General features: G+C 39.7%; 1 protein-coding gene across 1 annotated transcript in view; it reads right to left on the bottom strand.

The window, feature by feature from the left end:
* The window catches only part of LOC143324255 (mucin-5B-like), a 53493-nt gene extending 36397 nt beyond the window's left edge, over positions 1 to 17096 (bottom strand). The window contains exons 1-21 of the mRNA XM_076736597.1: positions 17015 to 17096; positions 16168 to 16426; positions 13653 to 13767; positions 12094 to 12178; positions 11152 to 11258; positions 10425 to 10635; positions 10173 to 10298; positions 9658 to 9775; positions 8088 to 8226; positions 7879 to 7989; positions 7596 to 7665; positions 6672 to 6809; positions 6311 to 6475; positions 6024 to 6118; positions 5808 to 5934; positions 4261 to 4513; positions 3575 to 3624; positions 3222 to 3331; positions 2947 to 3098; positions 2372 to 2510; positions 378 to 482 (exon numbers count right to left, since the gene is read on the bottom strand). Of these exons, the coding sequence (XP_076592712.1) occupies positions 378 to 482; positions 2372 to 2510; positions 2947 to 3098; positions 3222 to 3331; positions 3575 to 3624; positions 4261 to 4513; positions 5808 to 5934; positions 6024 to 6118; positions 6311 to 6475; positions 6672 to 6809; positions 7596 to 7665; positions 7879 to 7989; positions 8088 to 8226; positions 9658 to 9775; positions 10173 to 10298; positions 10425 to 10635; positions 11152 to 11258; positions 12094 to 12178; positions 13653 to 13767; positions 16168 to 16426; positions 17015 to 17090 (2751 nt within the window). The 5' untranslated portion in view covers positions 17091 to 17096. The remainder of the gene's footprint in view (positions 1 to 377; positions 483 to 2371; positions 2511 to 2946; positions 3099 to 3221; positions 3332 to 3574; positions 3625 to 4260; positions 4514 to 5807; positions 5935 to 6023; positions 6119 to 6310; positions 6476 to 6671; positions 6810 to 7595; positions 7666 to 7878; positions 7990 to 8087; positions 8227 to 9657; positions 9776 to 10172; positions 10299 to 10424; positions 10636 to 11151; positions 11259 to 12093; positions 12179 to 13652; positions 13768 to 16167; positions 16427 to 17014) is intronic.
* Between the last annotated feature and the right edge of the window lie 189 nt (positions 17097 to 17285).

Raw genomic sequence — 17285 nt, 5'->3', positions numbered from 1 at the left:
AGCACACACCTGAAAATATTTAGTATATTGTCATTGGCATCATTGCATGACCAGGGGATGAAATTCTATTATTCCATTACTATTTTCTGTTCTGTTCTATTCTATTATTGTTTAAGAGCAAACTTTATGCCTCCAATTATGGTGACATAAATCTGTGTACTATTTGTACTATATTGCTCGTTCCAAATCTTTTTAATTGTGGAAACTTCTCAAAAGCATCATAAGGCTTATCAATCATATATCAATAACAAGTCTCAGAGATTCTCATTTTGAGTTAGAATCTTAGCCTAACACTTCACTATGTTAACATCAAACTTTGATATTCTGATTAGTGTTTGTGGCAGAACATGGGGACAGTGTAAATTTGTAGTATTTACCTCCAGGAAGATCTTTATGCTCTTGGAACAAGTGAATCCCTTGTCTCCACATGGAACATTCTCAGTGATAATTCTGAAGCTGCCATGACCAGTGCCACAGTAGTCCTGAATAAGGGACAAACACAGGATGCAATTACTGGACACCATTGTTCAAGTTATAAGTCTTGATAAAATAATGTTTTCTGCAATAGCCATTCAGTTTATTCCCATGCTGGGTTTAGATTGCTTGCTGTTTGATGAGCTGCACATCACAGACAGCCCAAATTGTGTGATGTCAGAAGTGCTAGAAAATGCCAGACTGATTGACTGATGGACAGATGTCAAGAGGCACACATCTATTTGCATTTTTTATTTCCTAATGAAAAGGTCCAAGTCTCCAGGTGTGCCAGGAAGAAAACAGTGTAGACATTTCATTTGCAGTAGGATATATATATCTCCAGGATATAAAGCAATGACATCGACATTGACAACTACAAATACCTTGGGATACCACAGGCAAATGGGAACCATGAGGGGGCCGCAAGGAAGTCAGCCACAGCCAAATACTTACTACGAGTAAGGCAGGTTGTGAAGAATGAGCTGAATAGAAAGAACGAGGTCCAGGCTATCAACACATATGCACTGCCAGTCATCAGATACCCTGCTGGTAGAATCATCTGGCCAGAGGAGATAGAAAGCACTTATTCAAGACAAAGGAGTTCCTCATAATGCATGGAGGGTTTCATCCCAAGTCCAGCACCTTGAGACTGTACGCTAGGCAGACTGAGGGAGGCTGTGGACTGATGAGCATCAGAGATGGTTCCCAAAGATGAGCTGCTAAGTGAAGGCAACAGAACTTACTTACTTAAAGACAGCACAGAAGTACTAATCATAGCTGCTCAAGAACAAGCCCTCAGTTCAAGATCAATACAGGCACAGGTCGACCACACCAGACAAGACCACAGGTGCAGGCTGTGCAAAGGTGCCCCTGAGACAGTTCAGCACATAGTAGCAGGGTGTAAGGTGCTGACAGGAAAAGCATACATGGAACTCCATCACCAAGTGGCAGGCATAGTGTACAGAAACATCTGCACTGAGTATCAGTTGGAAGTCCCAAGATCAAAATGGGAGACACCTCCTAAAGTGGTGGAGAATGACCGAGCCAAGATCCTGTGGGACTTCCAGATCCAGACTCACAAGATGGTGGTGACTAACCAATCAGACATCGCGTTGATAGACAAACAATAGAACAAGGCAGTAGTGATAGACATAGCAATCCTGTGCAACAGCAACATAAAGAAGAAGGAACTCGAGAAGCTCAAAAAATACCAAGGGCTGAAAGAGGAGCTAGAGAAGAAGTGGGGCGCAAAGGCAAGAGTGACATCAGTGGTAATCGGAGCACTGCGGGAGTGACCCACAAACTGAAAGAGTGGCTTCAGCAGATTCCAGGAACAGCATCTGAGGTCTCTGTGCAGAAGAGCGCAGTCCTAGGAACAGCTAAGATACTGCGCAGAACCCATAAACTCCCAGGCCTCTGACAGAGGACCTGAGCTTCAGGAAAAAGACACACACCACCCCTGGAGGGGGGTGAGAGGGGGATTTTTTTTTTCAACATATGTATAGTATAAAAGATCTGCAGACAACAGGCTGCACGCTGCTAGCTGCTAACTCCTCAGCAAGGTAACCAATTTTACTATGTCCTTCTTTTTTGGGCGACTGTGACTCAGGAGGTCATTGACTTATCAGAACGTTGGTGGCTCGATCTGTCAACTCCCTGCCATCGGTGTGTGAGTGTGTGTGAATAGTTAAAAGCTTGCAATAAGCAGGTGGCCTAGTCAACGTAAGAATGTGTGTGACAGGGTGAATGCAGGCTTGTGTTGTAAAGCACTTTGAGTGGTCGTCAATACAGTCCATTTATCATCTTGTGTGCAAAACTACTCACAGTGTGTGTAGCATGAAATTAGATAATAGTTGTTCATTTTAATCACTGTACATCTGTCCACCTGCCACTTTACCTCTAAGAGTGTGTATTCACACTGTCCGTTGAAGTCAAACCTCCAATAATCAAATGTGATGTAGTGACCATCGCCATAGAGCTGACAAGTTGCATCGCACTCATATTCGGTGCATTGGAACTTCCCTGCACTGCAGGAGCTGTGGAGACACAGACCAGACACAAACGTTCATTCATGCAAATCTGTGTAAAAAAAATCATTAAATAGGATATTTTTAATACCAATGTATGCCATGTTTTTTTTTGTCAATTTAATGTAAAAATTGTTCTGAATATTATTAATCCAGAAAATCACACAACTACAGCATACATTTTCAGCAGGGAATATGCATGGAAAATCCAGATGTGCTATTTTATCACAGACTGTACAAGCTAAATTTAATTTATTAGTGACATTATTGGAGAGGATGTGATGAAAACCATGCCTCTTAGTAATATGTTTTGCTTTTGCCAAATATAGAAGGATTTCTGTGGGCAATTTGTTTGTCGGGCAACCTCTGTGAGAGAAATGTTTAGTGTGTGCATATCCATGCAGGTACATACTGTACTTGCGTGTATCTTAAGCACTGTACAAACCAGGTGTTGCAGTCTACAGTCAGTGTCTGTCCAGGCTGATAGGTCTCTCCATTGTGCATACAAGGACATTTGGTCTCGTTGATACAGCCTCCTGCTTCATCTAACACCATGCCATCAGGGCACATGCAGCCTGATTCACAGCCGTTACTTATCTGTATCCAGACAAAGTGGAGGGTGAAAAGAGGATGTGAATCAAACATGGACTGTGCTTACTTATCATGTGTATGCCTTGTGTGTATGGAAGTGTGAGTGTGTGAATGCTATGCTGTACTTACACAATTTTCCTTCAGATTACTGCAGCTCCTCTGACACTCAATCCCAATGGTCTCAGACAGCGTATTGCCGCAGTCGTGGAAAACCATGGGGGCAACGCATTGTGTTGAGGCTGGATAATAAATAACAAATTCATGATAAATCATTTTGTGATCATGTCAAATTTCCCAAAGTCATATGCATCACACTTTACATATGTATGTATGTGTGTGTGTGTGTGTGTGTGTGTGTGTGTGTGTATGTATATATATAAATCTCAAACTCAATAGTCAAGCATCATGATAGCATTCAAACTACATATGGTTTACCTTACTGAATTATGGGGATTTAAGTATGTCCATATGTCAATACCTACATTGTATTTGCATCCCCCCTGTGCAGCTGAGAACTCCATCTTTGCAGGAGCTGTGAGAACAGATATGAGGGGACGTCATCAGCTGGCATCCTGAAATCATTCTTTTTCTGTCATCCCTCTTAATGATATACAGTGATGTTGTAGACTGGCTACAAAGTGTTCTAGCTTGCCTTTGGACTGTCTCCTTGTTGTTTTTTGACCATTTTTTGGGAGTGTTCACACATTAAAATCTGGTTACTTTGACAATGCTCTCTTTGTAGTCATACCAGATAAATGAAATTTGTAACAAGTGACAACAGACACAAGCAAACTGCATATGGCACCTTTTTAATCAGCTAAACTGGACAAGCACTAGGTTCCATTTTTTTTTTTAGATATCTGCAAGTGATTGGTTTTGATTGGCTTTGCTGCCATGCTAACATTATCTCATCATCTCAAAATACTTACACAGAGTTGCTAGTGGGGCTGTAGAGGCGTGTCTCCATTACAATGGCTCTGTGTACCTTACATTCACTGTTTACTTTCCCCATCTTGTTTAAGTGTCTGAATTCAAAGTGTAAAATGTATGCTCTGTAATACACTAAAATGGAACAACAATGTCCTATCCATAATCTCAATTTACAGTTCATAAACTAACTCTGACCCCTTTATGCTCTTGATGTCACTGTACTACACTCTCTATTTACCATGTGGTGCCGTCTTTCTTCAAATGCCCTCCAGCGGGAACAATGGTGTCTCTGTTATAGCAGGGACAGCTCTCTCTGGGCACACACTGCTTCTCCTCGTTCATGTAGGTTCCTTCGGCACAGCCACAGCCATCCACTGTGGTGAAACTGGTCTGGCAAGAGAAGTCAACCTGGCTGAGGGAGCGGCAGGTACGACTGCAGCAGGTCATGTTGTAGTCATACGCCATGCCTGTGGAACATGCACTGTATGTGCCTAGTGGGAGAGATAAGAGTTGAATGGTAGAATGAGACTGTATCTGCAGAATTAGATTTTTTTTCTTTCTTTTTTTTTTTTTTTTAACATAGGCGTATGTATGTATGGGTTTGGATTAGTAGTTACCGGAAGCATTATTATAGTTCTTTTTTTTTTTGTGTGTGTGTGTAACTTATTAGTATCATTATTGTTGTGAGTGTTTTATCCAAATGTCTCTTTTGTATTCACTATATTCCAACAGTAGTATATTAACTATCATATTCTTAATGTGGGATGAAAGTATGAAAGAGTTGGCTGATAATATGGTCAAACAACAGTTTGCTGGTGATCGACTAGATTGATTTTGAGTTGTGTGCAACAATGTGAGTGATGTCAACCTGCCAAGAGCTTTGCATGTTTTTGTCAGTGGTCACCCTGATCTTCTTTTCAGCATGCATCTGACTAGCTTTAGATATTATGTTTTTCAATATACATTTTCAATATATTAAAATGTATATTGATAACATCTATATTAAATTAATATCTATATCATATCATAAAATTATGCACAGCAGCTTAATATTTGTATGGAGGCAGTGTGTAGGACTATTTATCTTTTACATAACATAATTGAAACACTGGAATGTAAGAAACTGTAGAAACTGAAGATAACCGTAATGTTAGGAATTAAAGTAGATGTGAGAAATGGTAAACAGATGCTATTCTGATGTGTGTGTGTGTGTGTGTGTGTGTGTGTGTGTGTGTGTGTGCATGTGCATGTGCGCGTACTTTGTGCCTGTATAAGTCAGTGAGCTATGTCGGGCCCCATTGTCAACAAAGTCTGATTTAATGTCTAAAGTAAAAAGGAAAACTTGTTGTTCCAACATGATTTTGAAAGGGACCTGAAGACAGAGTGAATAGTTTATAGAGGAGATTCCATTTATCTGGGCAACGCTGGCTGCAGCTTTACCAGGCTCAGTCTGAGCCACTGAAGTGTAGCAAGAAGGCCACAATCATATTACTCTCATGCTTTTGGTGTGAGTTGTTTTCTTGAATTGCCTGCAAGCTTTCAGGTGGTTAAAAATATTGTCGTTTCATAGTATGTTTGCCAGTATGGAATCATAGATATGTGAGAGAGACTAAAATGACCCTTGAGCTGCACATATAGTATTGCAAGTTTGTTGTGTAACTGTGTGCTGTCTGTGGTGCTGATGCAACTGTTATAATATTGCTATTGCTATATTGCTATTTTAGGTACTTTGTTTCACACTAATAACCAGGGTTATTATTGTAAACAAAATGGTCCTTTACCCACCACAGATTGTATTCCTCCAGCCACTGAGTTGGACTCCTGCTGCCGAACATGCATAGACATATGAGGAGACTGTAGCACACATGCAGTCCTCACTTTTCTCACAGCTACAGCTGTCATACATGCAGTTCTGTAAAGAAATACAGTGGACATGGACATATTAACCAGGTACACTAGGTAGGTAAATTTGTCATTAGAGGTTTTTGTGTACAGACTCACAGCTTTGTATATGTGGGGGTCAACGACAGAGTGGCAAGAAGCAAACACTCCATTGGGATCAGATAGTTTGGAGCACCAGAACAGGGCATATGTCTCTGAGACACAGTAACACAGAGCAATGAAATGGTTACAAAACCTCACATGACCTGAAAATGGCATGGGTAACTCTAAAATGTGGTATGGTATAGTATAGTTTCATTCATATGATATGCTTTCATATGATATGACATGACAAATTTTACATGATATGATGTGACAAGACATTGAGGGAGAGATTCTTGTTGTACCCTTGTTGATGTCCTGGCTACAGGGGTCTCTATAGGATGCCTTGATGTCAGGGCAGTTGGCTCTGGTTTTCCATGTGTTGGCAAACGCTGTAGCAGTTCCCTCCACCAGCCCACTAATCACCTTGAAGTCATCACCCATTCTTTTGTTGAAGTTCCCACACAAACCTGTTGGATAAGGTGACACACATTTGCACAGCTATATACATTTAACATTGTCAAGTATTACAAGCTAAAACACTTTTCCAGCACTTCTAAATAGAACTGGTTAATTTGTAAATACTGGCAAATGCAAGATTAAGCAACATATAAAAATGTGCAAGAGGCATTTTCCAGACACTGTAACAATAATAAGGAGGCATACCAGAGGTGGTTCCTTTGAGTGTAGTGTCAGCTGAGATGAAGACCTGCATCACAGGCAACAGCTGGACCATCATTGTTATGCCCACCTTAGTGCTTATGAGGATGTAGAAGGATGATGGCCTGAAGACACTCAGGTCCACTGCAGTGTCAGAAGACATTAAAACATTAAAACTCAGTGTTCAGTCAGTCATGGAAATATACACATTACTGTCAGATTGTGGCCATTCTCATGTTCATCTAATCCCTTGTGGGGTGGATCTTGTTCGTTTATGTGCATCTACGGCATCAATACAAATTCAAAATTCTTTAAACATGTTAGAATTTTTTAACTAATGACTGAACTGGGATGTCCTCTGGAACTGGTGGAGGAGGTGGGGGGGAGGAGGATGACTGCCAAGCTGTCCTCCATGACAGACTATGACTCCCACCCCCTCCAATACACACTCACTGCACTGAGGAGCTCCATCAGTGACAGGATGCTACATCCAAAGTGTGTGAAAGAGCGGTATCGCAGGTCATTCCTCCCTGCAGCTGTCAGACTGTACAATAAAAACTGCTCCAAGTAATCAGTGCAATAGTCTGGGCAATAAGCTGTGCAATAAAAACATGTACATAACAGTCTGTAAATACTATCTACAATTTCTTACAATTTTTTACAATTTCTTTCTTTTTATTTTTATTTTAAATCCTCACTCTTTGTATATACTGTTTTTTGTTTCTACTTTGCATGCACTTCTTATATTAATCTTTACTGATGCTGCTGTATTCTGGAATTTCCCCTCGCAGGACAAATAAAGGAATATTGAATTGAATTGAATTGAATTGAATTGAACTGACTCGGGGTCAGCATTTTTCAGCTGTTTTTTTTTTTTTTTTTTTCAGAACATTCTGCATGGCTTCTATGATGTAATTTCAAGTAACTCACATGTATACAGTGGAAGATCACGTTTGATGTTTTGCACAAAGACGTCCCCAGAATCCATAATTTCAACAACCTGTCAGTTTGTGGAAAAATACTTTTAAGATTATATGAAACAGTAATACAACAGATTTTCCAGAGACCTCTTGGATTTTGTTAAACTTTTAAACATGCATTGTGATGTGTGGTGTGAGGATTGCACAACTTTGATATTATCAGCTAAACATCAGCTCTATTACCACTTTCTAAACTGTGCTTGTGTGTGTGTTTGTCTGTGTCTGGAGCTTACCACAGATCTATTGTATAAGGACAGAGTTACACCTTTGAGGTAGGTCCTCATGTCCTCCTGATCACTGGTGGCCAGGTCAACCAGTACATAGTATAAGGAGTTATAACTATCCTGCAACAGACGTTGGGACAAAACATGAACTTAAACAATGACTGAAAATCAAAAACTGGTGCTATACCAGCAGTGTTGCAGATGATGATGTGTGCTACCTTAGCCAGAAAGTAGGAGCAGTCCCCATGGAAGGTGTAGATTTTTCCATCAAAGGTGGTGATGTGAGCTCCTCCCTCCACAGAGCAGGTTCCTGGACAGTTCTCCTCTGTACAACTCCACTGGCCACTCTCACACACACTGTCAGCACACAGGCACACAGGCACACACACACACAGGCACACACACACACACACACACACACACACACACACACACACACATTTTTTTGCAGCTCTGTAACCAGTGTTCAAAGTATGTCGCTTTTTCATGTTAAGTAACTTGATTATTGATCTAGTGAAAAAGAAAATACTACATCAATTATGCTACAATGCTTTGAATTAAACTTGCAAAATCTGTAAAGGGTGTTAGGATCTGCTAATCTGTCTCTAGTGTTTTCCTTTTCCCCTTTTCCCTTAGTGTTATTTGTCTGTCTGTCTGCTCCCCTGTCTGTCTGAGACTGGGCATGGACTCCTCCACTCTCTGCTGGCTCCCACCTTATCACCTGCACACCTGCTGCACATCAGGCTCATCAGACCAGCAGTCCTCAGTTATACATCAATTCGCCGTGTGAATATCGTTGAAAGAAACTTATTCAGAATTCTCTCTCAGTCATTGCTAAGACTGTTCTTGTGTTGGATTTTTTGTTTTCTGTGCTTTTGGACTTCCACTTAAATGTGTTGTCTTCTCTTTCAGTGCCATCCCGCCATGTCCAATGTCTCGCTCTGCCTCAGCTATTCAGTTTTGTTACATTGTCTGCTCTGTTAGAGTGCGTTTTCTGTTAATATTTTTTGTTTCTTGTTAAAATATATTTCTTTGTTCTTTTATTTCTACCTATCGGTCTGCATTATTGAGTCCAGTAAAACATTTAAAGGCTACGCCTTAACAAAGGGAAAAGATTTTGCCTTTGCTCATTGCATCGTTTGCTGCCAGAACATGTGTACACTGGAGTGAAATAGATTAAGTTGATTGAATGATTGAAGTGTGTTTCGTTCAGACTGCAAAGTAATGGCAGAGGAACACTGGTCAGACTATTTCCCTCCCGGCTGTACAAGCTAATATCAGTTTTTCAATGGCAACAAAACATGGGGAATGAAGACACTTACATATGTCTCAGGACATATTCCGATATGCATGGATCTTCATATGCCTGTCACCTGCAGTTACTTAAGACAACCCCACCAAGTCCCCAGGAGGGACTTGCGTCTTTCCCTGTTCCACCCTCAATGCAAATTTAGTTTGTTATAATTAAATTAAGACAAGTTAAACATTCACTTTACTTGTGAAATTTGCACTTGCAGTCATCCCATAATTGCATCCCTAAAATAATTCTTCTGTTCCTTTTATTTTGGCACACACAAGATAGAATCCAAATTTTTGAGTTTTTTCACATATCATAAAAGATGATATAAAGTGGAAAGATATGAACACAAATTTGAGAATTTGACCAAAAAAAAAAAAGGAATGAACAACACATTAAAGTAAAAAACATCAGATGAATGTCTCAACTCACAGCGGTTACTTTTATTTGTATCTGACATCTCAATAAAAGCACTGAAGCTCTCGTCTTACCAGGATTCACAGTTGGAAGAGTAGGACTCTCCTGATTTGTAGACTGTCTTCTTGTGCTGACAAGGACACTGATCCACCGTAATACAGCCAGTTTCACTAATGTCATCAAAGACCAGTCCTGAGCCAGGAAGGAAGGAGAGATAATAATTATTACTGTCGTACTCCATGTCTGTACATGAGATGTGAACAGGGGCAGGGCATGCCACTAGGGGGGGCCCTGGCCACTTATTTACAACAACAATTATTGATAGGCCTGGGCTTTCAGGGACCTCTGTTGGTCCCTGGACCTCACTTTGAGAACCACTAATCTATTTTTTCAGTATTCATCTCAGATGTCCTGGAAATTGTGCATTTATGTGTGCAAAATCCAAATTTTTGCAGTCTGCACGGGTGGGTTGGGGGCCCCAGGGATTTTTTGCTTGGAGCCCCAAGAGACCCCAGCAACGCCACTGGATGTGAATGAGATTGTGTGCGCTCGCAGTCTCATGACTGCAGTGTGAAATGTGTGTGGATACCGTTGGGGCAGCTGCAGCCATCATGGCAGGGGCTGTCACATGTCTGGCTGGCATAAGGGTTGGAGCAGCTGTTAGGACATGAACTGCTACACTCTGAGAATTCCATGTTGTGTGGACATTTCTTGTCTGTGGAGACAAACATCTTAATGGCGCTGTACCAGTTACAGTCAAACAATTCCGCAAAACGTGAGGCAAACAACACTGCAGCTGATGCCTGTAATTCAGGGCCATAACATTCAAATGAACCCTTACAGCAAAAAGTTGCATTCCTCCATTGTTGAAGCGTGTCACCCGTTTGGGCACACTGTCTGGAGAATGCCGAGACTGTTTGGCAGAGGCTCGAGTCACTGTTGTTTTTAGAGTTGCACATATCATATATACAGGCTTTCCTGAATAATTCTACATCCACAACTGTTTGGCAACTGCTGAATGGAGCGCTGGTGAAGATCTGGTCACAGACTTGCTGAAAAACAAACAACAAACAAACAAACAAATCCAGTTTGTGGTTGTAATGATCTCCAGGTATATATATGTGTATATGTGTGTGTGTATATATACATACATACATACATACACACACACACACACATATATATATATGTATACACACACATATATATATGTATACACGTATATATACATATATACATATATATGTGTGTATATATGTATATATATACGTGTATACATACATATACATATATATCTATATATATGTGTATATGTGTATATATATACACACACACACACACACGTATATATACACACGTATATACGTATACGTGTATATATATATATATATAGTTAGAAGTTTTTTAAGTTTTTTAACAATCAAATGTCAAGCCTTTAATATTAATAATATTTTTCACAGAGGTGCTCTTTTCAGCCTTGGTACACATGAGATAAGGCATCTGACCCTTCACACACATCACCTCATAATGGAAATGTGTTTGGGGTATGATAAAGAGTGAAGCGTTACCTTATTCCCACAGTTAAGGACTGGGTTGAACACAGGGTCCTCACAGCTCTCTGTTGGCCCGTTTGCCTTGTAGGTCTCAGCATAGTCTCTCACAGACAGTGGCACTCCTATGGAACAGTGCAGTCAATCACACAGCAATGGTAATGGAGCGATTATTAATCCAAGTATCTTGCAGTTCAGTAAAAACTTGCAATGCATCCTTTTTGAGTAATACTGCAACCAAAACTTCTTGCAATAATCACTAGCACCAGGAACTTCGAATCTTGTTTGGGTTTTTGTGCCCAAGGGCCAAAATCTCAGGCAGTTTTTCTTCAATTGTAGAGCTCCCACCAAGCTGGATACATCAAAGGGACAATCTGAGATATTAGGCCAGGGTGGTTCAGTTTAGGTAAACAGTTAGGAAGGGTTTGCTGAGTATGCAGAGTGAACCTACAGTGTATTTGTTTGGCCTGAGATTGTAAAATCTCTCCAATAACGCAGAGGTTGTGAGAATTGTAAACTGGTTGCAAATTCAGAGAACAGTTGCAATATGAAGCTGTATGTCAGCAATATGACCTGACAGACCTGACTGACTGTCAGTGCTTATACATGCAATTATTTTGGGATTCATACATCAATTAATAATTTAACCTTAAGGTACATTTTTACTTTGATATCATAAGTATTGATTGTATTGATCGGTGTTTAAAAAGATCCAATTAAATCCACTACAATTCGTGAAAAATTCAAGGAAACACAGGACATGTTTGGGTCGCTGCCATTAGACACAGCATGGCTAATATTATGGAGACTGTTCACACAGTAGCCTTCTGCTCCTCACTGAATGGTGTCGATGTAGAATCAGTTCTTATAGGCTTTATACCAGTTTCCTTTCAGTGTTAAATAGAAACATAATTACAATCTACAGTGTGTTTTTAATTTCTGATGCCAAAAGGTTCTTACCGTCTTTTATGAACTCATCGGATATACCATCGAAGTTTCCACAGAGTCCACATAAGTGGTTCTGATATTTGTCTGATACTTCAACCTGTAAACACACCCCAAACATATGGCAGTTACTAGCAAAATCACAAGTTAGCAATCACTGATTTAATAAAGCAGGTTTTTAAGATTTCAGCACATTATTAATAAAAAATTGACATTTGTCATTCTTTGTATGTAATCCATTTGGGAATTCAAGCAGATCCTACTCAGATTCACATCACAGCTTGTCTGTACTCTTTCTGCGGTGACTGGAATTTTAAAAGCTGAACAAAGGCTCATTTTCCAGAGAGAGTTAAATCCTGTGGAGAACCTCAGTGTGCAGCGTGCTGTGTGGGAGCTCTGAAATGGGTAATCTCTTGGCTTTAGCGGTGTTTGGTTTGAGTAGTTATTCCAGGAGAGTCAGTAAAGTTTAGTCAGCAAGTACAGCGAAGATATTTGTAACGTCAAGTATCGACTGTAAGATCCAATACTGTGACTACTGCCTTATGGTAGCCAGCCCAGTGTAATATTAGGAACTATTAAGCTATGAAAAATTGCTCCCATGCAACATTAACAAATGTAAATCTGTTTACATATTTTTCCAATGTTGAAATTCTAACAGTCTCTCGTGAGGAAATCCCTCACCATCTTCACAGAGTAATGCACTCTCTTATTTATATTGTTGGCTTATCTCTCCAGGACATACCCTACAAACTCATCCTGTGACTCACTGCTGTTACGGAGGGAGCTTTGATCAGTATTCGTCCGGCTGCTTCCTGATACCTCAGCTGTAGAGCTTGTTTCTTTTTAGCCTGGTTTTACTGCCTCAAAACAAATCTCAGGGACATTTGAAGTTTTGCCAGGCGCCAAGGAAAAACTGATAGTGGTGTGGATAGTGCCATTGATATTTATGAAGTAGTTCATGTTTTAAGACCGTGATGTGTACAAACGTTTCTTTTAACCCTGGAAGTCTGTTTTTTTTGTCTGTCTTTTACGTGAATTGCCATAAATCTGGAGGACACAAATATAGACAGCATGCACTACAGCAACATAAACAAACATTAAACATTTAAACACAAATAAACATAAACATTTAAATGCTCATAGATCAGGACACCGAGCTCTCACATTTCATTAAGCTTATCCATCAGACAGAGAGCGTATTACAGTGCCACAGTGCTGCTAACTACTGAAGGCTCTAACTTATTGACAAAAAGCAAATTAACTGAATCGATTGAAAATAAAATGCAGTGAAAAGTGATATCTCCACCCTGAACGCAGCTCCAGCTCTTTAGTTTAAAGGTGGTAGTTATCAGTGGTAATTATTCTTGCCTTTGTCAGATTCTTCTTCTATTAAAAAATGTATTAAAAAAGCGTAGACTCCTGCTCACCACCAATCTTAATGCCTAACTTATTCAGCATGCAAACAATTATGAGGTTACTACTTTGTGAGCTGACTAAACTACACTGACTGTATGAAAGTACACCTGAACACAAAACTGAAGACGTGTGTGTATATGTGAGGGTGTGCTTCATACATCCAGGGCGTCATCTAGGTTCCAGGTAGCTCTAAATCCCAGTTTAGCTTCGACAGTGATACTATAGTTGGTCCCCTTGACAGTCATATCGAATGTGACGTATGGCAGAGACTCCCTGCAGTGAAAATGAGACAGAAATCAACAGCTTACACATGATTCTTCCAATGAGGGTAATAACTCAAAAATGATACAATAACAGTAAGTCATGAAGCACGTTTGTAAGGAATTCAGCTTCACTTGGAAAATGGGAAGACAGCAGCTGAGGGAAGTGGCTAAAGGCTGCAGTCACATTAGCCCCCAGCCTTCCCACGATGATACAGGACGTCAGACAGAAATGTAGAAATTCTAGATAACTTTGTCATTTGCCATTTGCTGTTGCAGATGGCAAATAGTTTATTGATTGGAAATCTGAAAATGACTGTTATCGATAAATGTAAAACAAACAATCAACAAAAAAATCAGCTAAAAAGCTTGGCAGAGCTGCAGAGGTGGGTGTTTATGACCTCAGCGCTATGACTGATGCTGGGTCCGTGTTCATAGATATCAAACATTTTGATGAATTCTGGTTTAAATTATGACAATACACAGAGCGACTGAGGTTCTGAGCAGTTTGTTTACAGTAAGACAACTTCTCAAAGTACAAAGCCTGACTTAGCTTTCCCATCATCCACACAGCCTTTATTTGCATTTCACCTCACCACAGTCTAAATATCAGCTTGCAGCTTGAAACTTCCAGTCTGCCCTTGTGTCCATTTTTTGATGCTGCCACTGGGGGGCACTAAAATCATCCATTTCCAAACCTTAACAATGAGTTTTAATATTTAGACCTTTGAGGTGAAGCTGAATATAGACAAGATGAGTCATACTTTGAAATGTAGCACTGACAACCTCTTAAATGAGCTGAATGACATAACTGTAATATTCCGTCTTACTCTGTGTTTTAGGCTTTGACAGTCCTTTAGGCATGAAAAATTATCATAAAGCTGCTCCTCTGCCATCAAAAAGCTTTTCCGAGACTCACTTAAGACTGTAAAGGGGCAGTTAGATTTCCATCTCCTCTCCTGTGATGTTAAAGTGCAATACGACATACAACATTATTAGTGTTTCTCATATGAATATTGGTAATAGTACTTTTATCGGCAGGAGGATTTTCAAAGATCTGTATCTTTTAGACACAAGACACCTCAACATTTGTATTCTCTGTGCTCTCTACAAATAAATAAGCAAGTGGCAGCTAATTCTAATCTCCTCAGGCCTAAAATATTGATGAGGCTTTGTCATTATTGAAGATGGCTTTCTGTGTCATTTGCGTGTTATTGCATTTAAAGTGAACCTTTCTGTCTGCTGCAATATCTGCTCCTCTGTTGTAGCAAACATCAAAGACAAAGAAAGGCATGTCCAGCAACAAACAGTCTGTATCAGAGTAAAGCGTCTTTCAAAGAGAGATGACACTCTAACAATTGCAGAAAAACATTGTATCTTGTTCTGATGAAATACTACATTTCAGTGAATTACAACCAATAAGATTTCATGCACTCTCAGTTGAAGCGCCGATTTTGGTTAGTGGGAAACAGGTGTATCGCACTGTAACCACCGCATGCTGTAGTTTATTGGTTACTGTAAAAATAAATAAGCAGCATGCTTCCAATTTGCAAAATTATTTATGTGTGTATTTTCCTCTTAAACACTAATATGAAGATCTTTTTGTCTTTTTTACCAAATTCTTTCTTTTTGTTAATATTACCTTGACTATTCCACAATCTTTCCATCTGGACCCTGTGGCAAAGTGCAGAGACACGCTTAGCTGGGAATCATTCATCTAACTATTTTGACTTTTATGTAAAAAACTAAAGCATTAATCAATAAGTAAAAAAACAAACAAAAAACAACAGGATGAGATTGGCAAAAAAAAAAAAAAAGAAAGAAAAGAAAAGAAAAAAAGACTGAAGTTAAATGTCAGTTCGAACTTCTGTTTGGTGACTCCCAGTGTTGCTATCAAAAATGTAAGTGGTGCTTTTCCACTGGGATTTTCACATTTTTCTGCAAAAAAAGTGCCCCACCAGAATTATTTGAACAAAGCTATAATCACATACATCAAAAAAGTCTACATATTCATCTTTAAGTCAATTTGGCTCTAAGAGTTTAAATTGTAGTTAAAGGGTCTAAAACATTGTCTGCTCGGTAAAAGACTCAAGACTCACTGTCTTCTTACTAGCTTTTTAAGCTTTTATCTGTATGTCACACTCTTCGTCAGCAAATGGAGTCCATGGATGTTGGTAGGCGATAGAGATAGCTATCTTCATGACTGTTGAGCGTATTCTATTTAATTTTTACCACACTACTGTTTTCAAGGTAAAGAGCAAACTGTCAAGCTCAACTTATCCTGCAATACTGCAGCAGGGCATGGAAATACTTGATTAAAACAACATCAAAAGCACAGTCTCAGTCTTTAAAGAACATATTAGGCACAGTGTCTCAGGGATACATGTAGTTGACTGGTCTGGATTGAACTTACGCTTTGCCATTGACAGTTAGTGATGTGTTGGAGAGCTCCACCTGAAAACCTGGCACACCTATGATGATGTTGCTGATGGTGGTGATGTGGTTGACCATCTTGCGCCTCACGTTTATGCTGAAAGTATCCAAGGAGTCCTCACAGTGCTTGACCATGACATGGTTACAGGTGGAGGGCAGCTGGAATAAATCTCCATCAAAGGTCTTCCAGTGACTGTTTCCCCAAGTCACGCACACTCGGCTGATGTGAGACGCATTAGCTACAACATTAACATATTAAATCATCAGTGTTTCAAGAATAAAACCTCAGTTAACTGTAGAGAGAAGAAATAATCTTTTTTTTAATTTTGGAGAAACTGTTCTCACAGTATGTGCAGCATGTGCCAGATATTCTGTATTAGCTTATTCTAACAGTCACACACTGAATGACATCAAACCTAAGATGCTATATACTTTTGATAATATGGAACTATTGTAAATATTTTAAGCTCATACATAAAACTCAAAACTCATACATATTCAGCATTGTCGGAAATGTCAAATGTTCAAACAATACTTGACAGAATGACATGATTTTGTGTAGACTGTTACAGCAAAGATGATTGATGTTTTTTAATCAGCTATACTTCTCAAGCTTTGAATTAAAGTTTAGAGGTCAAAGAGATTATCAAGACAAGATAAAACATCTAAATTCAAATTAGGTGAGAGTGTTTTCCTTCCATCACAATACACCAAATTAACTTCTGTTGAAAGAACAACATCCACTGGTCCACTCTGCGACCTGAGCCAATCATATGAGTGTATCCAGCCGGTGTGAAGTTGTAAGCAGTTTTCAGGTCATCACTCACCAGTCTGAGTGAGTGAGCCAACCAGCAGCATCAGGCAGATGACCCATAATGTTGACTGGAGTCCTGTGGTCCCCATGTTGCTCCTCAGGACTGACCCACTATGAGAGGAATCACCTGGAGGACAAATCCCTTTATAACCTACCAGTCAAGGTGGAAAGGTGGAGCCACACCACTTCTTTCAGGTAAGAGAGAGACAGAGAGACAGATAGATAGATAGATAGAGAGAGAGAGAGAGAGGGAGAGAGAGAGAGAGAGAGAGACAGAGAGAGGG

Source organism: Chaetodon auriga, chromosome 1 (assembly GCF_051107435.1).
Source record: "Chaetodon auriga isolate fChaAug3 chromosome 1, fChaAug3.hap1, whole genome shotgun sequence".
In the NCBI taxonomy this organism is placed as follows: Eukaryota; Metazoa; Chordata; class Actinopteri; order Chaetodontiformes; family Chaetodontidae; genus Chaetodon; species Chaetodon auriga.
This window is presented reverse-complemented; position numbering and strand designations above follow the sequence as displayed.